Source organism: Chanodichthys erythropterus, chromosome 16 (assembly GCF_024489055.1).
Source record: "Chanodichthys erythropterus isolate Z2021 chromosome 16, ASM2448905v1, whole genome shotgun sequence".
Lineage (NCBI taxonomy): Eukaryota > Metazoa > Chordata > Actinopteri > Cypriniformes > Xenocyprididae > Chanodichthys > Chanodichthys erythropterus.
In genome coordinates, this window is record NC_090236.1 from 30,661,598 (window position 1) to 30,689,250 (window position 27,653).

The window sequence follows — 27,653 nt, forward strand, 5'->3', positions numbered from 1 at the left end:
AAAAGAAAATAAATTTTAATTTTGCAACTTATAAAGCGTTAAAATGTAGCCTATGCTTAAATTATATGTTAAAAGCAGTGTAGGAAATAGCAAATGAAAATTATATTATTTAATCTGAAGTATCATTTTGCGACAAAAGTTGCACATATGGTATGAAAAATGTAAATTTAAATACAAAAATGCATGGAGAGATACGCACATTACATTGATGAGCTATCGCGTTAATGTATTGCATTGCACTCGACATGCGTCGTTAAAAAATGCCATATAGTGACTGCCTCAAGTGAACTATAAAAATGAAATAACGTCGCGTCTTAAAGTGGCAGTCGTTTTTTATTGGTTAAAATGAATGGAGAATATCTCATATTTTTTCCATGGGTGCTCAGTGCCAATATAGCCTAGTTCATGATAGGCCACATGAAAAAAATACTATAGTAATTTGTAGTATAGCTTACTGTATATATTGTAGTATTTACAACACTTGTTAATGAATGCTACAGCATACTGTAGTATTAACTATGAACTGATGAAATGTAGCCTAATAAATACTGTAGTAGGCTAGGCTATACTGTAGTTTTTACTACAGTAAACTGTAGTGTATTGTAATAATATACCCTATAGTTGTATAAAACTCAGTACAGTATTGGGTAATTTGATTATATTACTATAGTTGTTATATTAGCAGAGCAATTACTGAATAACCACCACAAATAAATTCAAGTAGAGTATGGTTCAAAAACATTTACTATAAATTGCTATAGTATTTTTTCAAGTTTGTGAATATTTTGAATAAAACATGAAAAACAAAATAAAAGTGATAAATCTGTCATACGGCACATTAATAATAAATGTGCATATTGTGAATTAATTTAATAAACTTAGTAACCTATAGCTTTCTTGGTAGCCTTCAGTAAATTAACTTTTCTAAGAAAATGATTCATAAAACATCAGCTGACCTTATGTTTACTTTCAATTTCATATTTCCATATTGATAAAAAAAAAAAAATCAAGAAATAATTTAGACAAAATTTAAAATTCAGTCATCATTTACTTAACCTCATGGTCCAAAGGTTTGTGTAATAAATTCTATGTTGAATCAAATAAAATATTTCTTTCTGAATCTACTTTTGTATTTGATGCTTTACACAATAATGATTTCAAATGATCTTTTGGGGGTAATTTCTCAGCCAAATTTGATGTATGATAAATGTGCAATTAATAAGTAATTAATTAGATTAAAAATTGTAATCACTTCCCAGCCCCAAATTTAAATACAAAGACTTTCAGGATTAAAATGAGAGCTTGTTCTCAGGTCAGGTATAAGAACTTGATTTGGCTTTCCTGAAGTAGTATATATACTATAGGCCACCCTGAAAATTGTTATTAAAGCAATTTATCTATAAACTAATTTGTTAAATCACTTGATAACATTAAAGTAAACATAATAAACATAAAAATAAGAAGAAGCTCACTGATGTATGCACCTAACAACCAAACCCCTGCAACAGAGTGTTACTGGCAGCAGATCAAGAGAAAATATAATTCAAAGTTGTAAGCCTTTTTTATTCTTTCACCTGCATGTTCTGCGTATCTTTATTTATTAGGTTGAAGCAAATAATGAAGAGACACTTACTGTTTACTCTGACAGAGTTGAAGATACACTGATCTATTCTTTATGGCACACATTTGAATTTTTTGTTACTGGCCCTTATTCTTTTGTCTCTTTTATTGTAGGATTTTTCACAACCTTCCCCAGAAACTGAAGCCTCTCCCTCCATGGGTTACATAAGAAATGTGAAAATGATGCTTAAATCCCGCTTTAAATTCCAACCAGCCTTATGTTTGTATGAACTTTTGCCACTTTCTCTTATTTAAATAACCGTAAAACAGATAATATTGGACTGTTCAGGTGAAAAAAACTCTTGTCAGGGCCTTTATTAAATAAGTATATTTTCTATATATGAACAAAAGTAATTGCAGTAGGAGTTTAGTTTAGGCCCTATGTGTATAATTAATTGTTTATTTTAAACTTGCACAGTCCACAGAAAGAAATCTTCAAGCTTAAAGCACATCAAAAACCCAGTTTAAGATTATTAAAAGAAGCACTTTTTATTAGGCTTATACAGATTTTAGCATCTTGAATTGTAGTCCTAACACATCATTCTAGTATTATTCTACAAACCTGGTCGCGACACAACAATATTGTACCTACAAAAGCAACAATGATTCTAATGTAATGTGCAGCTTAAAGGGTTAGTTCACCCAAAAATGAAAATTCTATCATTTATTACTCACCCTCATGCCGTTCCACACCCGTAAGACCTCCATTAATCTTCGGAACACAAATTGAGATATTTTAGTTCAAATCCGATGGCTCCGTGAGACCTTCATAGGGAGTAATGTCACTTCCTCTGTCAAGATCCATAAAGGTACTAAAAACATATTTAAATCAGTTCATGTGAGTACAGTGGTTTAATATTAATATTATAAAGCGACGAGAATATTTTTGGTGCGGCAAAAAAAACAAAATAACGACTTATTTAGTGATGACCGATTTCAAAACAATGCTTCAGGAAGCTTTGGAGCACAATGAATCAGTGTGTCGAATCTGCAGTTCGGAGCGCCAAAGTCACGTGATTTCAGCCGTTTGGCGGGTTTGAACCGCGATCCGATTCATGATTCGATACACTAAATCATAATGCTCTGATGCTTCCTGAAGCAGTGTTTTGAAATTGGCCATCACTAAATAAGTCGTTATTTTGCCGCACCAAAAATATTCTCGTCGGTTTATAATACTAATATTGAACCACTGTACTAACATGAACTGATTTAAATATGTTTTTAGTACCTTTATGGATCTTGACAGAGGAACTGACATTACTTCCTATGAAGGCCTCACGGAGCCATCGGATTTGAACTAAAATAACTTAATTTGTGTTCCGAAGATTAATGAAGGTCTTACGGGTGTGGAACGGCAGGAGGGTGAGTAATAAATGACAGAAGTTTCATTTTTGGGTGAACTAACCCTTTAATTGATATATGAAGTTTGTTTGCCATAATTTTCTTAAATGAATATTATGTATGATTATGAAGGATCTAAAATAAACAAACAGAAGAGAATAATCTGACTTAAGATGAATCCTTGCTCTGATCAAGAGGTATGAATGCAGCACTTTGTATGGCCTAAATGGAATCAACAACATCATCCAGATAGTCGTCTGCAGAACGAAGCATCTGCTTTATAGCGGAGAGAAGCAGAATATCACATTTAAGCTCCAGCTCCAGCTCCTGGCTGTAGTTCTTCACCGGTAACACACAAGACACCGGAACACCCAACCGAGAGCTCACCTCCTGCACCTGCAGAGACAAGCAACATCTCAGTCACTCTGAGCCCTGTGGGAACAGTTCATGTGATCATGTGACCATGTCTCACCTTCATCTTGATATAGGAACTTGCATAAATATTTTCAAGGTCATTCTGTACATGAGGACATGTTTCATCTACTTTTGTCATCACGACCATCTGAGGAATCTCTGAAATTGTTTGAATACATTTTTAGTTGGTCATGGAATGGCCAGGGCATGAGTCAAGAGTTATGCAAAGAGGTCTAAAAATGTTGTTAGTTAACTTACCAACTGAGTTCAATTGACTACGTACAGAACTGAGTTTTTCCTCTAGTTGGTCGGACATGAGGGAGATTTTTGTGGCGTCTATTACGTACACCGCACAGTGGATCTTCTCTTGTAAAGATGCAGGTTTGGAGACCTTATCCGGTTGAAATGGAGCTTTGGGGTTGAACTGAATCAAGATAATTTAACAGGAAGCACAAATTTAATCTGAATCTTCAATTCTTTCTTCAACGAGTTCAATCTGGAGATAAGTGAACTGTCTTTATGCACTTACTTTATAGCGGTCTGGTACGTGACCTTGAACAATGCTGCTGATGTCCTCAATATCCAGCCCTGCACCTGATTGCTCCTCAAGTCCCATGGTGTCACACAACACAAATGGCAATGGCTTTCTCCCACGACCATCCTTCACTGGGTATGTGCGAAACTACCAACCAAGAAGAGAAACACATCAAGATCTGACGTCAAGAGACTTTCCTCTTGTTGAAAGAGAGAAGAGACCCTTACGGAACAAAAATATATGGGAATATACTGTAAAATATAATGGGATATATTACATAGTAAATTTCCATATATGTGAAATTACTTAGTGCTTGTATTTTTCAATATACTGCAATATATGCATTGACATATACATGTAAATAATTATAAAATATAAGAAATATATTACATTATATATTTATATACAGTATGTGTGTTTATACTGCAAGAGTAAATATATCTGCAATATATTACGCATACAGGACTGAACACGTCTATATATTATAAAGTGTATTACTGAATATAAAATTACATTATGATATATTGTAATATATTAACACACTATATTATTCTGTATATTTTTTAAATATACCATTAAATCATTAAATATATTGATCATTCGTAAATAGGGAAATATATTTTGTTTTTGTGTGTGTAAGGGGAGACTTCTGTAGGAAACACTATGAATCCTGTTGAATCTGTACCTTTGTGGTGACACTAGTGCCTGCAGATCCTGACATTGCTTTGTTGGTCACATGACCCATGAAGATGGAGTTGATGGAGTTGAAGAAACTGGATTTTCCAGCACCTATAGGACCAATCATTAGGATTCTGACCCGACTCACAGACGCCATTATGGGTTTATGATTCCTGATCAATTCCATGAGCTCTTCTCTTTGTCTACAACATAGATCACAACTTTATTATTGAAAATTGCTGTATGAAATCATCAACAATGAAATAACACTGGAAACATGGAGTGGAAACATACTTGGCTGTCCAAAGAATATTCCTCCATGGCTTCTCTATGAAACTGACCTGAAGGCCTGGAAAATTTTGAACAAAGATTATTATAGAACTTATGTTGGGAGTAATGTTAACAAACAGAATAAGATAAATAAGTGAAATTTAAGAGACTGGACTCAACATGATACATATGATTGACTTACTCTGGTTGACTTTGTACACCTCACATTCAGTCAGCTCAGTGTTATTCCCATACAACTGTTCAGTATTGAATGTATGAAACGAATGATTCACTGGGCTGTAATTTACAACTGGTTGGTTGTTACAGCAAAAGAACAATCGGTTTAAGTTTGGTCCTCCAGCGTCATCAAGACGTGCATTATATTTGTTAACTTGAATGCGAACAGGGTTTCCACCTCGAAAACTAAACAGAAAAGCTTCAACATCTATAATTTGCTGGCCACTTTGAGCATAATCTACACTAGTGTATCCACCAAAGATGCAGCCTAAACTGTTGTAGGCTACAAGTAAAGTGGGGCCCTGATGGTCACATCGCTGGTGGAAGGCAGAAGCATTATATCCATGAACTGAAGCTTTGTAGAGAAGAGTCAGTTCCACATTCCCCAGCAAGGCACAGAGTTGCTTTCTCTTCTCCTCTGGTAAATCAGAAGCGATAGGAGCCATGTCTTCCCCAATTCTTTTTTTACATCTTTAAGGCAAAACAACATTGATAATGTTTCTTGAACACCTAATCAGCATTTTAGAATGATTTCTGAAGGATTATGTGGCACTGAAGACTGGAGTAATGATGCTGAAAATTCAGTTTTGCCATTACAGGAATAAATATTACAAAACAGTTATTTCAAAGGGTAATAATTTTTCACAATATAAATATTCGTTTTTACAGCCTTGGTGAGCAAAACAGACTTCTTTCAAAAACGTCAAAAACATTATATTTCCAAGTTTCAAGAACATACCTGATATTAACTTGATGAATTTGGCCTCTCTCTGAACCTTTTGCCTTCTCCTTTTTTAAAAAAAGTCATGGAATCGCCACTAAAGTTCATAAATGAACATGAAACATTATTAATAACGCTGTAAAGGAATATTCATTGTTAGTTTATAATGGGTTAACTAATGTCAGAGTATCTGCCCGTGTAGTGTTCCCTTTTTTTTTAAATGTATGCAGCTTTTTTATTATGAAACCGACCTAGGCTAATTCCACTAGGATGTTATTTACGCCTAGACTAGAGGTCTGCTGCTCGCCACATCATCTCCTCCCTCAGGTCCCAGTGGAAAGGTTCAGGATTAGCTATAGGGGCTATATTAGCCAATCATCAATCAGGTAGCAAACTCAAGAGGGTTTAATAGTAATCTGTCGGGGAATCGAAACTCGGCAGCAGAATCGAAACTGAAACTATACTGTAATAATGATAATAAAAGTTTATTCTGTTTTTCACAGTGATTCAATTATACTTAGTTAAAAGTTAAAGCCTAGTTTCAGATCAGAGAAACGCATTTCAAGTTTGAAACCGACTGCGTAAATTTGCCTACTTTCAAAATGTAGAATAATTAGCCTACATATATTAATAATAATATAATTATAATAATATCGGCCATGATGCTTACCTTTTCCAAGGTTTCGTTTCGCACTTGCAAATGTTGGCTACTTCCTGAAGCCAGAAGAATGTTACAAGTAGACCTAAGCCCTGTCTAAATCACATCTGTGGTCTTGGCCACTTGAGAGCGCGTGCACGCGACAGTAAGTAAGTGCGCAAGACTGTCCGGTGTCTTTAAAATGCCCAAGTGCAGTGCCCTTGATCCACACTAAACCCACACTATCTCGAATGCCGCTTCTGAGCAGTATTCGAGGCTAAGCGTATCCCATCATGCATTATGTTCGGGAGCTCACGTGCCCCTAAATCAGGAGATGTCAAGGAAAATGTATGGTAGTTAAACTGAAGGTGTTGCACATTTTATTGGTGCAAATAGGGGTAGGGTATGTGTATTTTGTACAACATTTGCAATTGCTTTTGGGTTATTCTATTGGGGTGGCAAATGAGAGGCAGAAATTGTAAAAATGCTTGTTTGTTTTCGTTTAATAAAATGTATTGCTATACATTTAAAATTAGTTTAATATGATATATCCATTAAAATTGAAGCTTAATAACATTTTGATTTTTAAATAATTTTAACCAAACACTGGTGAGACAACCACTTATGTCTATGGTGTTAACAATATTTGAAGTAAAATTTTGGTTTGTTCTAAAATGAGCAGGGATATGCAACTTTAGATAATAATTAATAAATAAATAAATTACTTTAAGGACTGCCTCATTGATCATTTAAATTTCATTTTTTAAAAGAAATGTTTAATTGTTCATCTTGGCCCCTCAGATCAGCCAGCACCTGCAATGACCTTTACACACAGGAAGTAGTCCAAATAGATTTCCCCCTTTTCTTAAAAGGCATTAGACAATAGAAACAAATCGCTCAAAGGTTGGAAAATGTATTTTTACAAATCCATCAGTCTGAGTTCGTTGCCATAACGAGTTGCTATGGTTTGCGTGCGTGCCTATGGCTTGACGGAAGAAAAAAATAAACCAAACAATTTTTTTTTTTTTACTTTCAATTCGCTTCCAGTCCGTTTCGTCTGATGCCTTTTTATCTGAGTCCGTTTCGTTTGATGCCTTTTTATCTGAGTCCGTTTCGCCTGATGCCTTTTTATCCGAGTCCATTTTGTCTGATGCCTTTTAGCCTGATGCCTTTTTATCCGAGTCCGTTTCGCCTGATGCCTTTTTATCCGAGTCCGTTTCGTCTGATGCCTTTTTATCCGAGTCCGTTTCGCCTGATGCCTTTTTATCCGAGTCCGTTTCGTCTGATGCCTTTTTATCCGAGTCCGTTTCGTCTGATGCCTTTTTATCCGAGTCCGTTTCGCCTGATGCCTTTTTATCCGAGTCCGTTTCGTCTGATGCCTTTTAGCCTGATGCCTTTTTATCCGAGTCCATTTAGTCTGATGCCTTTTAGCCTGATGCCTTTTTATCCGAGTCCGTTTCGTCTGATGCCTTTTTATCCGAGTCCGTTTCGCCTGATGCCTTTTTATCCGAGTCCGTTTCATCTGATGCCTTTTAGCCTGATGCCTTTTTATCCGAGTCCATTTCGCCTGATGCCTTTTTATCCGAGTCCGTTTCGTCTGATGCTTTTTTATCCGAGTCCATTTCGCCTGATGCCTTTTAGTCTGAGGCCTTTTGTTCAAGTCTGTTTCTAATGATGCCTTTTAGTCTGAGGCCGTTTTTATCTGAGTCCGTTTCGTCTGATGCCTTTTTATCCGAGTCCATTTCGCCTGATGCCATTTAGTCTGAGGCCGTTTTGTCCGAGTCCGTTTCGTCTGATGCCTTTTTATCCAAGTCCGTTTCGTCTGATGCCTTTTTATCCGAGTCCGTTTCGCCTGATGCCTTTTTATCCGAGTCTGTTTCGCCTGATGCCTTTTAGTCTGAGTCCGTTTTGTCCAAGTCCGTTTCGCCTGATGCCTTTTTATCCGAGTCTGTTTCGCCTGATGCCTTTTAGTCTGAGGCCGTTTTGTCCGAGTCCTTTTCGTCTGATGCCTTTTTATCCGAGTCCATTTCGTCTGATGCCTTTTTATCCGAGTCCGTTTCGCCTGATGCCTTTTTATCCGAGTCTGTTTCGCCTGATGCCTTTTTATCCGAGTCTGTTTCGCCAGATGCCTTTTAGTCTGAGGCCGTTTTGTCCAAGTCCGTTTCGTCTGATGCCTTTTTATCTGACTCCATCTCACCTGATGCCTTTTTATCCGAGTCTGTTTCGCCTGATGCCTTTTAGTCTGAGGCCGTTTTGTCCAAGTCCGTTTCGTCTGATGCCTTTTTATCCGACTCCGTCTTGTCTGATGCCTTTTGGTCTGAGGCCGTTTTGTCCGAGGCCGTTTCGTCTGATGCCTTTTTATCCGACTCCGTCTTGTCTGATGCCTTTTGGTCTGAGGCCGTTTTGTCCGAGGCCGATTCGTCTGATGCCTTTTTATCTGACTCAGTCTTGTCTGATGCCTTTTAGTCTGAGGCCGTTTTGTCCAAGTCCGTTTCGTCTGATGCCTTTTTATCCGAGTCTGTTTCGCCAGATGCCTTTTAGTCTGAGGCCGTTTTGTCCAAGTCCGTTTCGTCTGATGCCTTTTTATCTGAGTCCGTCTTGTCTGATGCCTTTTGGTCTGAGGCCGTTTTGTCCGAGGCCGTTTCGTCTGATGCCTTTTTATCTGACTCCGTCTTGTCTGATGCCTTTTGGTCTGAGGCCGTTTTGTCCGAGGCCGATTCGTCTGATGCCTTTTTATCCGAGCCCGTTTCGTCTGATGCCTTTTAGTCTGAGGCTGTTTCGTCCGATGCCTAATTGTATGAGACCTGACATGTGATGTTGTTTTTCCTGAGACATGAAGTGTTTTGGTCTGAGGCATGATGCCTTTTCTTTGTATGACTGAGGTCTGACTGTAGTGGGGTTATTTTTGAATGTCAAGTACATACCTTGTATTAATTTAACATTCCATCCATTATAGCACAGGAAAAAGACTGTTTGGGTATACAGTCATGTGAAAAATTAGGACACCCAATTGAATTCCATGGTTTTCAGGGCAGATTAAAAAATCATCTGGTCCTTGGCAAGTCTTAAAATTTGTAAAATAAAAACTCAGATGAACAACACGACATATCACACCATTATTTATTTAGCAAAAATAAAGCCAAAATGGAAAAGCCATGGGTGACAAAGTTAAGACACCCTTACTGTTAACATAGGAATTTAAGAGGATAAGTAACAGTCAGGTACTGATAATCAAATGTCTTTGATTAACTGATCACCAGCAAGTGTGATCACCTCTATAAAAGCAGAAGTTCTGGCAGTTTGAGTGTCTGGAGCATTTAGGTGTGTGTTAACACAATCCCAAGGAGATATCAATTTGAAGTCCATCATTTACAGTGAGAAAGATTATTCACAAGTGGATAACACTCAAAACAGACTCCAATCTTCCCATGAGTGAAGGTCCCAGCAAAATCACCTCAAGGTCAGACCATGCAATGCTCAAAGAAACTGCAGACAGCACAAGAGCTACACCTCAGACTCTACAGGCCTCAGTTAACATGTTAAATGATAAAGTTCAAGACAGTACAATTAGAAAAAGATGGGTCACGTATGGCATGTTTGGAAGGGTTTCCAGGAGAAAAAAACAAACAAAAAAACATGGCAGCACAGCTTAGGTTTGCAAAGTTGCTTCTGAACAAATCACAAGACTTCTGAAACAAAGTCCTTTGGACAGATGACACCAAACTGAAGATGTTTGGCCATAATGCACAGTGCCAAGTTTGGTGAAAACAAAGAGCATATCAGCACAAACACCTCGTAACAAAAGTCATTGTCATCAAGTCACTGGGCACTTCATAGTCATTGCGTTGACCATGAACTCCTCTTTATACCAAAGTATTCTAGAGTCAAATGTGAGACCATCCGTCCGACAGCTAAATCTTGGCCAAAACTGGGTTATGCAACTGGACAATGATCTGAGGATCACCACAAATCTACAAAAGAATGGCTGAAAAAGAAAAGAATCAAGTTATTGCTTCTGAAAGGAGATCTACAGGCCATTGAATCATAGGGTGTCCTAACTTTGTCACCCTTAGTTTTTCCATCTTGACTTTATTTTTGCTAAATAAATAATGACATGGTGTAATATGTCATGTGTTGCTCATCTGAGGTTTTGTTTTCCAAATTTTAAGACCTTTCAAGCACAAGATGATTTTTTATCATGTCCTGATTCTGAAAACCATGGAATTCAATAGGGTGTCCTAACTTTTTCACATGACTGTATATGGGGTAGCGTGGTGGAACCTGCCATTAAACATTTTCAGCTAGCCATTTTAGCTCAATGTAAACAGTAAAAAAGCAAAATGTTAAAGGTAACAGAAAAATGTCATATCTTTGTTATGACAAATAATAAGTTGTATATTTTAAATACATATTTTATATAATGTTTAAATTATAATTTAAACGTTTTAGATATTAATAGTGTATAATTGGATATTTTCTTAAAGTCTAATCACCTATATCTGCAGGGTCTCCCTTTAATATAGTACACTTAGCTTGACTTTATTATTTATTAATTATTTGTCACCCATGGAGAACACTCACAATTTAAAACATTAATTTGGAAAATTCACTCTTTGAAAAGGTTTAAGTGTACATATCTCCACAAAGCAGAATGAAATGAATGAACAAATTATTTTCAAGAACAACTGGATTTATTCATTAAACAACTGATGAATGAATTATAAGACTTCTGTCTGATAAATCCACATGCAGAAAAGGTATGACAAATCTATTTCAACTGAATTTTGAACTTAACACAAAAAGACACATTGTAAAATTACATGTCTGTTTGACTAGTCTTGAAAACATTTAATAGGAGAATATCACTCCAGGCATCTTTATTTTGCAATACAGAAATTATGTTATAAGTTAATACTGGGTCAAAGCTTAAAACAAAGTAAAAGAAAGAAAAGGAAGAAAGAAAAAAAAACTATTTTTAAAGAAATTACAGGTTAAATAGAACAAGTGACCAAAAACTCTTATACCTCTCATTTAGCACAGTTTCAGCAATTGTTTGCAAACCTAAAAGTATTTAAAAGCAATAAAATAAACCAATAATAATTTGCTTTTCATATTTATTCTGCAGCCAGACGTGTGTATGAGTGTTTCTTTTTAATGTTTAACAATCTAAGAAGTTTGCAGCCATCAGAAGCTCCAGCGCTATCTCTGGTGCAATAGGAAATTCAGGGATTTCTGTTGAACTATTAGTATAGCGGACTTTGTATGTGAAGTACATGCACACTTTAGAAAGAACGTGAGATGGGATCTCTCGAAAGTTGACTTCATTTGTTTCATTCTCAGCAAACTGGCCTGAAAAAACAGAGATAATACAATGTTACTAATCATCTTAAAACTTCAATAAGATAAAACACAAATACAGAAACACTACAATACACACTTACAACATGTAAAATGTCACGTTTTACAAGTATATTTAATAACTACTCTTGGGGAAAAAAAAAAAAAAAAAAAAATCAGGAAGATTCTATTTATAGATGCAATTGAAATTGTATTCATTTCATTGGTAAAAAAAATACTCACCAGGACCACTAAGCATAGCTTTGATTGTTCCAGATGTCAGAGCATGTTCTCGCTTCACAATAAACTCATGGCCATCAGAGGAAATCAATTTCACATACATGGCATCTGGCCCTTCACAGCCACCATAGGTTTTTTCTTCTCCATCTAAAATGTATTAATCATACATTGATCATACATACGAACCACCAACGTAACAATACAAATAAATACATCATACAGATATCGCACAATCTAAATAATGCATTTTAAAATGAATGGTTTATTCTCCCAATAACATGAAATGGCTGGGTGTAGAATTAGTTGTTAATTAGTTTACACAAACTTAGAATGCCTTACCCATTTTTACTGCCTTCCCTTGTCTCTCTCTGAAATATTAAGAGAGAAATTAACAATTAAGGCGTATAATGTTACGTTAGTAACGACAACACACAATGTTCATGAAAAGAGCTGCGGAAACCAAACAAGAGCCAAATATCTATGTGATCTGATTTATATTGAAAAAACGTAGTTTTTATTGACATTTGGCACAAGAATAAAACAAATACATTAGTCGTGTGGCAGTCTTGCATGTAGAACAGTAAATCATAGGCAGTGAGTTGCCTTCCCTGTTAGCACTATGTACAAATCGTATTTTTCCAAATATTTCAGTAGACAACATTCGCACGAATTAAGATTAAACAGTCATAACTATAAAATACACGATATAATGTCTCACCTCACTAGGATCGAGCTGGTCAGGGCAGTTTTTTCTGTTTTCACTCCGAAGAGCTTCTGGCTACTGCTTCTGTTGTCAGTGCGGACAACAGGAAACAATTGTCGGGCAGAGAATGAATGCACTTCCGTTACAGATAATACAAACTAAGAGTCCTCCAAATATGTTTTAATAATTAATAACACATCAGAATCGTATGCTTTGGTTGAAATGACATTAAATATAATATGTAAGATATATACTTCTTCACATATGTGAGGTCTTTGTGTCGTCCATCATCGATTAACGACTCTTTCACTCGCACATGCGTGCTCGCGCACCAAATTGCTTCCGGTGTGTAGTCATCTTGCGATCAAAGGAAGTGGGAAAACTCCACATGATAAAATGTATCAGATTGGGATTTTACATGGGTTGCGGCGTCTGTCAAAAAACCAAGAACAGATCATCAGGAAAATCCAAGTTGGTGTTCGTCCGGCATCACTCAGCAATGGGAATATTTGCCACACTCATGCTGTAGTTTTAAAGGGGCAGGATAATTTGCTGCACGTGAACCGAAGGTCATTTTTAAAAGCCCATGCGAAAAAGGTAAGTTACACGGTACAAGACCTTTAACTATGATTGTTTCTGTAGTTGTTTATACCTGTACAGCTTACTGGACAAAATATAATTTCTATCATGTTTTTATCATTTGGCTTAGAAGAACGTGGACCCTGTGCATAAACATAAAATGTTCTATTTAAATTGTGGTTTATTTTATTTTGAGCATTTTTAAAAAAAAATATCCTGCGTGTGACTGTACAGAAAAATATCAAAAGAAACGTGGAAATAAGTATATGTTAAATATTAACTAGGCCAGTGTTATATATTTCGTTCACTTGAGTAGCCTACTTATAATATCCCAAATGTTTCCAACTATTTGTAAATCATGAGAAAATTGCAATTTTAAGCAAGGCTCCGGACGTGTGAGGAGTCGCCTGTCAAATTGCGTCATACTCAAGTTACCCTCGGTTTCCGGTTTTATTTGGTAGAAAGCATAGAAACACCAAAGAAGACACTTTAATATATTACATGTTTTAATAGACAAGGGAACAACTGTTTGGTTACATTTGTAGACCGAAAACTAAGTGTTGTTATGTAGCTCAACACGTTTAGCCTTACTGTTTAAATCTAATTTTCTTGATTTTTTTTTTTTTTTTTTTTTTTTATTTTTGCGAGTACCATGCTTTACCATGCCTCAGAAAAACACTATTTTGTCAAGTAGCTAACAGCAAAATCAGATGCAGCTTTATTATTAGTAACAGAAATACAGAATTTTCTCCATCATACAATATGTTTTAAAATTAAATGCATGCCATTTATCAACACAAGCCATCCAGCATTTAATATGATATTCTAAAATCGATCTATCTTACTGCAGTGTGTCTCAAACAAGTGTCTCACAGCAGCCGCAGAGCGAACGCACAGAGTAACGTTATAACATAATTTTCAACACGCTCAAATGTATCTAATATGATAAACAGAGCTGCGTTACCTCATACTCATGACCGGAGAAGCGTGCCGGCGACTGTGTCATAATAAAAGTCCCGCTGCTCGTGAGCCTTGTGTTGCGCAATTGCTCCAGCGGCCTCGTTCAGCTCCCACAACACTCGGTCCTGCTCTGCTTCATACTACAATAATCGCATCCATGAACATGATTTCTTCCCGAGTCCTATCCCGATTCTTTCGCACCGGCTGTGAAGTGAAGACCACATGTCCCGAGATCCACACTCAAACTTGCCATCATCAAGCTACGCCTTTGTTTTGAATAGGCCTCTAGCGACCTCTAGCGGACAGAAATCTTACATATTGCACCTTTAATTGAGAAGCGGTTACTGTATCTCAGTGTTCAAAAGTGTTGCACTTAAAGTGTTCACCCAAAAATAAAAACTCTGTCATTAATTATTCACCCTCGTGTCGTTCCAAACCCGTAAGACTTTCCTTTATCTTCTAAACAAATAATATTTTAAGATATCTGAGAGACTTATGTCCCTCCACTGACAGTCCATGCAACTATCACTTTGACGCTTCAAAAAGTTATATGTGAATAAAAGCTTATATACAAAGCAATCGAGTCGATTCATATGGATTAGTTTTACAATCTCTTTTTATGAGTCAACTAACCCTTTCTTTTGTTTGTTCGTACTTTAGGTTCAACCATATCGTGCTGTTAGATGGTATACATCCTTACCTGAAGATGGAGAATTAATCTACACAGGCAACCTGGGAAAAGCCGTCCTCGGTAAATTGCCTGTCATTTATAGCACATACAGTATTTCTACTTGCAAAACACAACATGAACTACCAAACTGATATAGCTATCGATGGTTGCAGTGATTTTGATATGCTAGCTTCTAAAACCTAACCTAATGATCTAAATCTGCTTTTTTGTTGTTGCAGGTGTTAAGTTTTTCTCCTACTCCAGCAGTATGTTTAGTCTCTGTGTGATGCCATATGTCCTCTTGAAAACAGGCATTGGTGTGAACAGCTTGGCCCTGCAAGTGGCTTTTTGTGGCTTCATAGGTTTCTTCACATTTCTGACTCCTGTTCTCCTCCACTTGATCACCAAAGGCTATGTAGTACGCCTGTACCACAACAAGGAGACAGACATGTACACAGCCATCACTTACAGCGCTCTTCTAGTGGAGAAACGAACTGTTTTCCATCAGAGTGATGTCATTATCCCTGCTGTGAGCAGGATGTTCACTAGTTTTTATGCCAAGAAACATTCGATGTTGGTCAACCCAATGCTTTTTGCTCTGCCCCACGACTACAACCACCTCATGGGTTACGACCGGCCCTTTTCCTTTGACACGGATGACTTGAACAAACCAGATAAAAGTTAACTTGTACACCAACATTGGACAGATTTAGCTTGGGAAACCAAGATGTCTACATTTCAGTGGAAATATTGGCAGGCATGATATGTCATTCAGTATATTTGTGATGTTGAAACTTGTATAAAAGTGTAAATAAATGGATATTTACCATCTGCAAACATTATCTCAGTTCCCTGCCTACATCATGATATTATCTTGTGGCCCAACTTCTGTTTTCTTCCTTATTCTCATGACCAGTGCGATAGGGGGAACAAACAGTGGCCTATCTATCGAAAGGGGTTGTTTTAGAGTTACACTCTATGATAATTGGTTAAGAAGCAAAAACTCTTGTTAGTTATTTCAGACAGAGGTATCTGCCCACTAGTTTTATTCAGGAAAACATAAGAGTCATGATGTTTTTGTACACTTCAGTTTTTATTTTTTATATTATAGCTTTGCCTTCTATGTCCTCTGCCTCAGAAAAAAGATTAATCTGCTCCTCTGAGCAGCTATGAAGGTGAGTTGAATATATTTTTCTTAAACAATGTGCTGTTATATGATGCTAAATGATTCTGTTTGTTCAGTTCAAAGGCCTATATATATATATATATATATATATATATATATATATATATATATATATATATATATATATATATATATATAAACATTGAAACATAATGACTAATCGTTATCAGCAAAAGAGCAGATAAACATTTCCACAGGTGTTTACATTAATTTGGACATCTAGATTATCACAGGCTGTCTCCCTCAAGGGAAATAATATAGGAAATATAAATTGTGTTCATGTTGTATTGGAAAACTTTTGCTGCTACTGAGATGGGATATGGGTAAGGTTAGGTTTAAAGGGGACATATTATGCAAAAATCACTTTTTGAACATAAATGTGTTTCGCAGTGTGTACACAACCACTGTATGATGTTAATAAAATCCACCCACTCATCTTTTTTTTTAATACCCATAAATCATAAACAGTGTCTCCTAAGCATTTGTAGTTTCTATGCAATGTGACATAAGCAGTGAGTGTTTTTCTTTTGTTGTTTGGATCATATTAATAGCATATACAGCAGTAGGTAGCCTACTGTATATTACGCTGCTTTCACTTTAATACACAGATCTAGTACATGCGGTTTCTTTCCCTGCTGTTTACATTCACAGACATAACTGACTGTGAACTTTGTGTGTTTTTGACAACCTTGTGTGTATTTGACAGTTTAAGTGCAATAAGATGTAAAAGAGAAATCAGTTTAAAGGTGCCCTAGAATTAAATATTGAATTTACCTTGGCATAGTTGAATAACAAGAGTTCAGTGCATGGAAATGACATACAGTGAGTCTCAAACTCCATTGTTTCCTCCTTCTTATATAAATCTCATTTGTTTAAAAGACCTCAGAAAAACAGGCGAATCTCAACATAACACCGACTGTTACGTAACAGTCGGGATCATTAATATGTACGCCCCCAATAGTTGCATATGCCAGCTCATGTTCAAGGCATTAGATGAGGGCAGCCAGTATTAACGTCTGGATCTGTGCACAGCTGAATCATCAGACTAGGTAAGCAAGCAAGAACAACAGTGAAAAATGGCAGATGGAGCAATAATAACTGACATGATCCATGATATCATAATATTTTTTGTGATATTTGTAAATTGTCTTTCTAAATGTTTCGTTAGCATGTTGCTAATGTACTGTTAAATGTGGTTAAAGTTACCATTGTTTCTTACTGTATTCACAGAGACAAGACTCGTTATTTTCATTTTTTTAAACACTTGCAGTCTGTATAATTCATAAACACAACTTCATTCTTTATAAATCTCTCCAACAGTGTGTAATGTTAGCTTTAGCCACAGAGCATTATCAAACTCATTCAGAATCAAATGTAAACTTCCATATAAATACCATACTTACGCGATTAGACATGCTGCATGAGGAACACTTTGTAAAGGTCAAATTTGAGGGTTATATTAGCTGTGTGAACTTTGTTTATGCTGTTTAAAGCAAGTGCGAGCTCCAGGGGCGGGGAGCAGGAAAATTTAAAGGGGCCGCAGCCTGAATCGGCGCATATTTAATGATGCCCCAAAATAGGCAGTTAAAAAATGAATAAAATCTATGGGGTATTTTGAGCTGAAACTTCACAGACACATTCAGGAGACACCTTAGACTTATATTACATCTTTTGAAAACACGTTCTATGGCACCTTTAATACTCACAGGATGTGCTATCTGACAGTCAGCTTTCTATGCACGTGCTTCACATGTGTGCACTGAGAAAACCATATATCAGAAGTTTAAACTGATATGGCTTTAAAATGTTAGTGATATTTTGAAACACTGCTTCATGAAGCTTCTAAACCTTTACAAATCTTTTGTTTCGAATCAGCGGTTCAGAACATGCAGTGGTCTCTCTTTAACCAGGGCCATTGTATTACCTGTCAGTGACCATTTCCCCTGCTCTACAAAAGTGGACTTGTTCAGTTTAACTTATACAATAATCCCAAGTAAGTTTATTAAAATTGAATGCTCCTGAATATTATGTATAAAAATCTATGCATCATGCAACTTGGAATAATGTTTGAGCTTGCTATTAAAGCTATAATGCCATTTTTGCAAATTTGGCTTTCTAAATTTGAAATGATCTTTATTGTTATTCAGTGTTCACAGTTGCTCGTGCCGGATATCATGCTCAAATTTACTTCAAAGGTCTGCTCGTGCTTGAGTGCACGCAACCAGATGTTCCTTGTGAGGTTGTTAAAGTCTGTTACATCATTAAAGGAGGTACATGTTTAAATATGTGTACTGCACTGAGCTTTATCTTTCATAGTGGTGTTGAAGTTGTGGACATTAACTAGAGTGCCTCCTTGTTTCAGAATCACTGCATGAAACCTGTCCGTTTTATTTAAAAAAAAAAAAAAAAATACAGGTCTTTGGCTCTTCAGGTTAGATTTCATGACTAACATTGTACACATTTTATTAAAAATAAGATTTAATAAGTTGTTCCTGTATAGCATGGCAACACCAAGGTCATGGGTAAGATTCTTAGTGAACATGTAAATAAAAAAAGAGTACAGTAAATGCACTGCTGCCTTAGATGCAAGCAAATGCCAAATGAAAATATGATTCTTTGGAAGCTATGAAACAAGTTTTATTTGTTTTGTTTTCCTTCCCAGGGAAAATATCAGGTTTACTTGGATGTGAACATTATTGATGATGTTGAAAGAAGGCTAACATTACGTTTCAACATCACTTTGCAAGTACAAAGTACTGGTAGTAAGAATGCAATTTTTTGAGAAGGGTTGTAGAACAAGAAAATCCTATTCTTAAACATGCAGTAAAACCATTCATAGGTTTGGGGTCAGTAAGACTTGATGATTTCTGAAGCATTACGTGACACTGAAGACTGGAGTAATGATGCATCACAGGAATAAATTACATTTTAAAATATATTCAAATAGAAAACAGTTCTTTAAAATTGTAGTTTTTATTGTATTATTGATCAAATGCAGCTTTGGTGAGCATAATAGATTTCTATTATTTCTATTAATCACATATGACTATAGCTCAAAACTGATTTGTAAAAATCGCATTTCATGTGATTTTTTTTTTTTTGCTGTTCACTCTTGCTAAATCTGATCAGATTTCAATAGGATATGCACTTGATTTAGACTGACAGTCTGAACAATGCCTTTGTAATACTGAAAGCATTGATTGTCTTGTTCAGGTGTGTTTGATTAGGGTTGGAGCTAAACTCTGCAGGACAGCAGCACTCCACACTGTAAAAAATTACCGTGATTTTAACAGTAAAAGACTGTAAAAATGCTGCGGTGAAAAACTGTTAATTGGTTTACAGAAAGTTTCCGTACTTTATACGTTGAATAACTGTAATAGATCTAACGGTACATTAAATGTAATTTTACGGTAAAATACCATTAAATTCACAGTTTTTGAAACTGAAAAATAACAATTCATTGTAAAATTTACAGTGAAAAAACGTAAATTGACATTCCCACAATTCCCTGCGTGACACTTCACATTTGATATATTTTTGTTGAAATAACTCTGTTTCTTCTTAGTTTTTGAAAAAGAAAAAATGCGCACATCCCAACTAAACTCAGGGCAGGTGCTCGATCATAAAGTAACTCCAAAATAAACCAAAAAAGAACTGCACACTGCCATTGCTGCTCTCAGAATTTAATAAAAAGACAACGTTTCGACCAAAGAGGTCTGACCTGACGAAGACCTCTTTGGTCGAAACGTTGTCTTTTTATTAAATTCTGAGAGCAGCAATGGCAGTGTGCAGTTCTTTTTTGGTTTATTCTTCTTAGTTTTTCTCATTTTTTTTCTAATCATTTATGTACATTAGGGTTTTATGTTACATCTAATGTTGTTAAATTAATGCTTATTGCATTTTTAAAATTTCATGCATGTTACCATGATGGTGTTTAGTGTGTGTGTGAATGACACTGTGTGCTCCTTTTACATATCAGTGTTGTCCTTCTCAGCTTGTGGAAAATCTGCTTGTGATGAACTTTGATTCATCATGTGACTCTTATCACCACTGGGTTTGGTGACTGTCAGTGTATTATAAAGATACAAAACAGATATTAGTACTTCTTTAGGTTGGTAAATTAACATTATATCAGTTAATGAAATATATTATTTTACCGTAAATTTTACTGGGATTTTTTTTACAGTGTACTGAAATCCAATGTTAAATATACATATTTAAAATGTAAAATTCACATGTAACTCCGTAAGTATGTTTACGGTTTGATGTCATTTTTACAGTATTGTTCTGTTAACCACAGCTGCCAGTATTTTTCCGTAGAAACAACAGGATTTTTTTTACAGTGCAGGACCGTCGTTGCCTATCCTTGTGCTATAGCGTCAGAGGTCACAAAGTGTACCTTTAAGTGAAAGTATGCTACTTAAAAAAAAAAAAAATAGAAGTATACAATATAATATGACTCAGATAAGAGTAAATAAGTAGTTTGTTGAAAAACTGGGCTATTAGGTGATTATGAATGGCAAAATAATCTTATAAATTCATAGACTTTTGCAAGGTTTTTTTTGTCATTCCACTACATAAAGCTGTGTCAGTTGAAAGAGTTAGTTCACCTAAAAATGAAAATTCTGTCATCATTTACTCACCCTCATGTCATTCCAAAATACTTTCATGAAGATATTTTAATGGAATCTCAGAGATCTTCTATCAATTTCTATCCATATATTTTGATTTTTGGTTGCACCTAATGATCCTGGTATACAGTTGACGGTCGGCCCTCACCCCCAGGTAGTGTTGGACCTTTGTTAATCTTCGGAACACAAATTAAGATATTTTTGTTGAAATCCGATGGCTCCATGTGACCTGCATAGGGAGCAATGACATTTCCTCTCCCCAGATCCATACTAAAAACTAAAACTAAAAACATATTTAAATCAGTTCATGTGAGTACAGTGGTTCAATAATAATATTATAAATCGACCAGAATATATATATATATATATATATATATATATATATATATATATATATATATATATATATATATAGTGATGGCCGATTTCAAAACACTGCTTCAGGAAGCTTCAGAGCATTATGAATCAACGTGTCGAATCAGCGGTTGTAAAAAATTTCACTGTAAAACATCAAATAATCAAATAAATGTATCTTTGGTGAGCATTAGAGATTTCTTTCAAAAACATTTTAAAAACTTACTGAGCCCAAACTTTTGAACAGTACCTAACAGCAAAACTGACAAAAATTATTAAGACAGGTAATGTTTTAAGCACAAACTTTAATAATATTTTCTGTGGTGTGTGTGACTTAGGAAAGATGTTATTTTCTGTTCGATTTGTTTTTAATAATATCAAGTAATTGTCTTAGTCTCGACTATTGAGGAGAGCCGTGATATGGTTTTAACATGTCTGTATAAGTAAATGGCATTTAAATACACAAACTACTTCTGTTTACCAGTACTTCTTTTTTTTCACATAATTACAGGTACTTACAGAGAGAGAGAGAAAAGAAAAAAAAAAAAACATTCACGGTTCAATCCAAAAGAGAAGTTTTACAATAATGCAGTGCATTGTTGTGTCCTGCTGTTATTAGATCAGGATTTGAAGACCGATACACATTTGGTACGAAACCATTAAGGAGAGATTTTGTCACTGAATTGTTTCATTAAAGGAGAACAGAAATGGTGCTTCTGTACCTTTTAGCTTGTCTTTGTCATATTGTGGCATTGTCTTGTATGTCTTCAGCAGAGAGACAATTGGTTTGCTCCTCAGAAAGTATTATTATTTGGTTCAGCTACGATGGTAAGGTCTTTTTTTTTTTTTTTTTAAATGGTTTACTTATGTATTCACTTTGATTTGTTACTTCATGACCTTAGCTACCAGAAAAAGATAAGTTATACTTATTAAAAACTCAATGGATGTTTTTTTTAAATAGATTTTTTTCCCCCCGATTTTTTTATTTAAATTTACGTACTGTTCATTTTACAAATGATGTTCATGAGGGCTTTGAATCTCTTTTCATAATTCTATTTAATGTCACTGTTATGTAATTAAAATAAGTCAATGTTCTCTTAAATCAGGGCCATTGTATTACCTGTCAGTGACTGCATCACCCTGCTCTATAGGAATGACCACGTTCAATGTAACATATACAGTAATTCCAAGTAAGTTTATGAAAGATGAATGCTTTATATTGATTACATTATGCATATAATATAATGTTTACTTTATGGAACTGCCCATAGGAATTAAGCTTCACTATATTTATCAAGTAATCCATTCATCTACCTTGTTTTGTCATTGTTCAGTGTTCACGATCACACGTATGGGGTTTCGTGCTCTTGTTTACTACAAAGGTCAGCTGTGGTTGGATCACGTGCAGCCAGATGTTATTTGTGAAGATTTTAAAATATGTGACATCATAAAAGGAGGTACTACATATTAGACTGTTTTCCTGCATCCCTCACAGTCACAGTTCAGGGTTTCAGCTACATCTCACTAATGAGACCACATTCTTGTTTCAGAAACACTTCATGAAACAGCTCCATTTTATTTGAGAAAATTTTATGCCCCTGAGGTGAGAAATCAACAATAATGCTTTATCAAATGACCTTTATGATCCCAGTATATAGCAAAATAATAAAATAACATATGTCACAACACCTTTTCACTATAGATTTTTTTTTTCTGGTCTAGAGGTTTCAATACTAACCCTTTACCCATTCTAAACAATGTGACTGATTTTATTTATTTTGTTTTACCTTCTAGGGCGATTATCAGGTTTATGTGAATGCAACATTTATTGATGACCTTGAAAACTTGCAAACAGTCTGTGTCAATATGACTATCCAAGTGAAAAATCATAATGTTATGAGCAAAAGTTTGGGAGGGATGTAGGACAAGCTACCTATGGTATGCTGTTTCTATTTCTTCTTTTTTTTTTGAGGAGATATTCAATTCTGTGTTTGTTAAGATCAATTGATTGTCAGTGGTTAATTCATATTCATATCTGGAGTTCTCATATTAGATTTGGTCTCAATATAGCAAAGCCATCTCAAAGTATTGCTAGTACACTGTAAAAAATGACCGTGATTTTAACAGTAAAAGACTATAAAAATGCTGCGGTGAAAAACTGTCAATTGGTTTACAGAAAGTTTCCGTACTTTATACGGTGAATAACTGTAATAGATCTAACGGTACATTTAATGTAATTTTACGGTAAAATACCATTAAATTCACAGTTTTTTGGAAGTGAAAAATAACAATTCATTTTAAAATTTACAGTGAAAAACCGTAAATTGACATTCCCACAATTCCCTGCGTGACACTTCACATTTGATATATTTTCATTGAAATAGCTCTGTTTCTTAATTTTTCTCATTTTTTTTCTAATCATTTATGTACATTAGGGTTTTATGTTACATCTAATATTGTTAAATTAATGTTTATTGCATTTTTAAAATTTCATGCATGTTACCATGATGGTGTTTAGTGTGTGTGTGAATGACACTGTGCACCTTCTATATGTTAGTGTTGTCCTTCTTAGCTTGTGGAAAATCTGCTTGTGATGAACTTTGATTCATCATGTGACTCTTCTCACCACTGTGTTTGGTGACTGCCAGTGTATTATAAAGGTACAAAACAGATATTAGTACTTCATTAGGTTGGTAAATTAACATTATATCAGTCAATGAAAAACGTTATTTTACCGTAAATTTAACAGATTTTTTTTTACGTTGCTGCTGTATTTTTTACGATTAAGTTCTGGCAACCACAGCTGCCGTTTTTTTACCGTAAATTTTACTGGGATTTTTTTACAGTGTATTTTAGTGGCATTTTAATGGCAGTGAAATTGATCTACCTGGGCACTGGCTTTGATCAGACTTGTAAATACACCTCATACACTGCTAGATTGTTCTAATTGTTGATGGTTATTGATTTCTTTGTGCTTGATCTATAAAATAACCTATAGAGACATAAATGAACTTTTTATTTCCCTATAGGTGAGAGGTTTTGCCATACATTCTTATGAAAACAGACACTGATGTGAAGAGCAGGGAGACAGGAAATTCCATTTTGTTGTTTCAGTGGACTCTTTTATACATTCAATATTTGCAGAAATTGTATGTCATGATGTTTGTGATGCCGAAACATAAAACACTAAATAAAGTCATGCATATATGGTACCTACTGCATTCCTTGTTTCGTGATTTCATATCATTGCTAAACTTCCTTTTTTCAACAGTTCCCTGTTCACATAACCACTGGCACTAAACAAAAAAACCTGCGGTGGGTTTCAGAACCAAATGTGTTTTACAACAATGCAATGCATTGTTAAAAGCAAGAACTGTTTTTAGAGAATGGACAGTCCCAACATACATAATTGTTCTGACAGAGAGTTTTTACCACTAGTGTTGTTCATGAAGGAAAACGGATATGGTTATTTTGTGCCCTACAACTTTTCTCTGTTTTATTGCATTATCTTGTGTATCTGTGATTGCAGAAAGAAGATTATTATGTTCCTCAGAACAACTTAGTATCTGGTACACCTTTGATGGTAAGTGGGATGTCAAATATTTTTTTAAAAATCATACATATACAAAACTCTCTCTCTCTCTCTCTCTCTCTCTCTCTCTCTCTCTCTCACACACACACACACACACACACACACACACACACATACATGCAGTAAATATGTTTTTTTAAGTTAAAAAAAAACATATACACTGTACAGTATGTATATACAGTATATATGTTTTTTAAAAAACTTATGATACTTATAGATACTTATGATCACCAGGACTTCATTGTTTTGATAAAAATACAGTAAAAACAGCAATAATGTGACATATTATTACAATTTAAAATGTTTTCTATTTGATTGTATTTTCATTTTAATGTAATTTATTTCTGTGATGGCAAAGCTGAATTTTTAGCATCTTTAGTGTCACGTGATCCTTCAGAAATCATTTTAATATGCTGATTGGCTGCTCAAGAAAGCATTTCTTATGATTATCAGTGTTGAAAACAGTTGTGCTGCTTCATGTTTTTGTGGAAGCCATGATATTCTTTGATGAATAGAAAGTTCAAAAGAAATAGAAATATTTTGTAACATTTTAAATGTCTTTTATGATAACTTTGATGTGTCCTTTTTGAATAAAATAAATGAGTAAGTGTATATAAAAACATATAACTGGAAACTTACATAAATTTAATCCACAAAAATTATATTAAAACATTCAATATTTATTTCCAATGCTCTCTCTTTAATCAGGACCATTGTATTACCTGTCAACGACTGCTTCCCCGTGCTCTCTAGGAGTGAATTTGTTCTTGATAACTTATACACTAATACCAAGTAAGTTTATAAAAGATTTATGTTGATTATATTACATAATTTATCTAACTTATGGAACAGTCCCTGCTTAATTTATTCTTTAAAATTAACATAGCTTAACTAATTTGATGTGAGCTGATGACATTTGACTTTTGTTTTTCAGTGTTTACAACCGATCGTATTGGTTATCATGTTAGTATTCATTACGAGGGTCAGCTGTGGTTGGAGCACATAGAGCCAGATGTTCCTTGCGAGGATTTAAAAATATGCTCCATCATCAAAGGAGGTACTACATGTTAGAATATGTTTACTGCTTTATCTTGTACTGTTGTGATGCAATGAAACTGCTTCCTTGTTTCAGAAACACTTCATGCGATCTTTCCATTGTACATGAAAAAGTTTAATGGCCCTGAGGTGAGCAATCAACATAATGCCTTATCCACTCCAGTTTAAATGTGATGTATTATTTTAATTTGATTCTTCAGAAATAAAAATTTAAATATAAACTGTATATTAATAATACAGCATAGAAATATGATTAATATAATCTTTAAACAGATTTTGCTATTTTACTTTCCAGGGAGTGTATCAGATTTACCTGACTTTAAACATTGTTGATGACCTTGGAAACAAAGTGACATTACAATTCAATGTCACTTTAGAAGCAAAAAATGATGCCAGTGAGAGGAAATTTTTTGTCCCACAGCTGGGAGGGCTATAGGACAAACTACATGGAGTATATAGCTTCTTTCTTTTTGAGGTATATGTCTGTATTTTCGTTTTCGTTTTCTGAGCAGATCAAGCGATTGTCAATGCAAAGGAGTTCTTAAACATGGTGTCATTTAATTTCAAATTCTTGACATGCACACTTTCTGTTTTGATACCAGGTAGTATCAAACATTTGAATTATCATTAACATTTAGATTCCGCCAAACAGGAAAATCCACCCCTTCAGCCCATCCAGCAGCCTGACAGTTAGGAACTTGATTCTTCTTCCAAGATGGTGCATTATCAGCTGCTGAGTATTGTCATTCATTCAGAACTGCCCTCCTATTTGAAGTTTGGACAGACTAAAATAGTTAAAGGAGGTTAAAATAAGAGCCCTGGCACAGTGTCTGTCATCAGCCAAGAGTAGCTCATACTCATTTCTTCTAAATGTGAGACATTACCTTATAACACTTGATCACAGAAACACGAGTCACCACATAATATATTAAGTTAAAAGTTATAGTTATTTAATGAATGCAAATGCAAATGGCAATAATGGACAAACATGCCAAAACAGTACACTTTAATAGTTATTAAAGCATATATTTAAATATATATATATATATATATATATATATATATATATATATATATATATATATATATATATATATATATATATATATATATATATATACACTCTAAAAAATGCTGGGTTAAAAACAACCCAAGTTGGGTTGAAAATGGACAAACCCAGCGATTGGGTTGTTTTAATCCAGCAGTAGGGTTAAATGTTTGCCCAAGTTTTATTTAACTCAACTATTGTTTAAAAATGACTGTATTGCTTAATTAAAATTAACCCAAAGTATGTTGGAAATTAACATTTATTAATGTTCAATGAATAATTATTAAACAATAAACATTTATTAAATTGCTTATTAATAAATTTATATTAATAAACTATTAAACTATTAAATTTATATTAATAAAATATTAAAGCTTATTAATAAAAATTCACCTTTTGTCTATTATTGTTGTCTCTAATTGCATCTGTTTTTTAATTTCCCAACTATTTTGGGTTCATTTTAAGCTAGCCATATAGCAATTTTTAAATAATAGTTGGTTTAAATAAAACTACCCAGCAGGTTGGGCAAACATTTAACCCAACCGCTGGGTTTGTCCATTTTCAACCCAACTTAGGTTGTTTTTAACCCAGCATCTTTTAGAGTGTATATATATATATGTATATGTGTGTGTGTGTGTGTGTGTGTGTGTGTGTGTGTGTCTATGTTAATATCATTTAAGCTGAATTAAGCTGAAGTCTTCATTGTCACATGATCCTTCATAAATCATTTAATATGCTGATTTAGCATATTAGCATACTCAAAAATAATTTCTTATTATTGACCCTTTTCACATTTCCGGTTTTCTCAGAAGCAGAAGTCGTCATAGTTGGGTGAGCAGTGAAT

At 34.7% G+C, this 27,653-nt stretch overlaps 3 protein-coding genes across 4 annotated transcripts; 1 reads left to right on the forward strand and 2 right to left on the reverse strand.

Moving 5' to 3' along the window:
- Nucleotides 1-2,967: 2,967 nt before the first annotated feature.
- LOC137002853 (interferon-induced protein 44-like) lies at nt 2,968-6,729 on the reverse strand. Of its 2 annotated transcripts, XM_067362767.1 has the most exons (9): nt 6,487-6,729; nt 5,835-5,913; nt 5,061-5,566; nt 4,883-4,937; nt 4,596-4,791; nt 3,905-4,057; nt 3,634-3,799; nt 3,434-3,534; nt 2,968-3,357 (listed from the first exon to the last, which is right to left on the reverse strand). In XM_067362767.1, the coding sequence occupies exons 3-9, from the start codon at nt 5,539-5,541 to the stop codon at nt 3,184-3,186; spliced, it is 1,326 nt and encodes a 441-aa protein (XP_067218868.1). In that variant the 5' UTR covers nt 5,542-5,566; nt 5,835-5,913; nt 6,487-6,729; the 3' UTR covers nt 2,968-3,183. The 2 variants fall into 2 exon arrangements, with proteins under 2 accessions (XP_067218868.1, XP_067218869.1); XM_067362768.1 differs by lacking the exon at nt 5,061-5,566.
- Nucleotides 6,730-11,137: 4,408 nt separating this feature from the next.
- On the reverse strand, nt 11,138-12,877 carry elocb (elongin C paralog b). The gene is made up of 4 exons (XM_067362683.1): nt 12,749-12,877; nt 12,370-12,398; nt 12,034-12,177; nt 11,138-11,802 (listed from the first exon to the last, which is right to left on the reverse strand). Exons 2-4 carry the CDS (start codon nt 12,371-12,373, stop codon nt 11,612-11,614), a joined length of 339 nt encoding a protein of 112 aa, XP_067218784.1. The 5' UTR covers nt 12,374-12,398; nt 12,749-12,877; the 3' UTR covers nt 11,138-11,611.
- Nucleotides 12,878-13,017: 140 nt separating this feature from the next.
- Nucleotides 13,018-16,170, forward strand: tmem70 (transmembrane protein 70). Its single transcript, XM_067362682.1, has 3 exons — nt 13,018-13,330; nt 14,933-15,023; nt 15,182-16,170. The coding sequence occupies exons 1-3, from the start codon at nt 13,130-13,132 to the stop codon at nt 15,625-15,627; spliced, it is 738 nt and encodes a 245-aa protein (XP_067218783.1). The 5' UTR covers nt 13,018-13,129; the 3' UTR covers nt 15,628-16,170.
- Nucleotides 16,171-27,653: the final 11,483 nt, after the last annotated feature.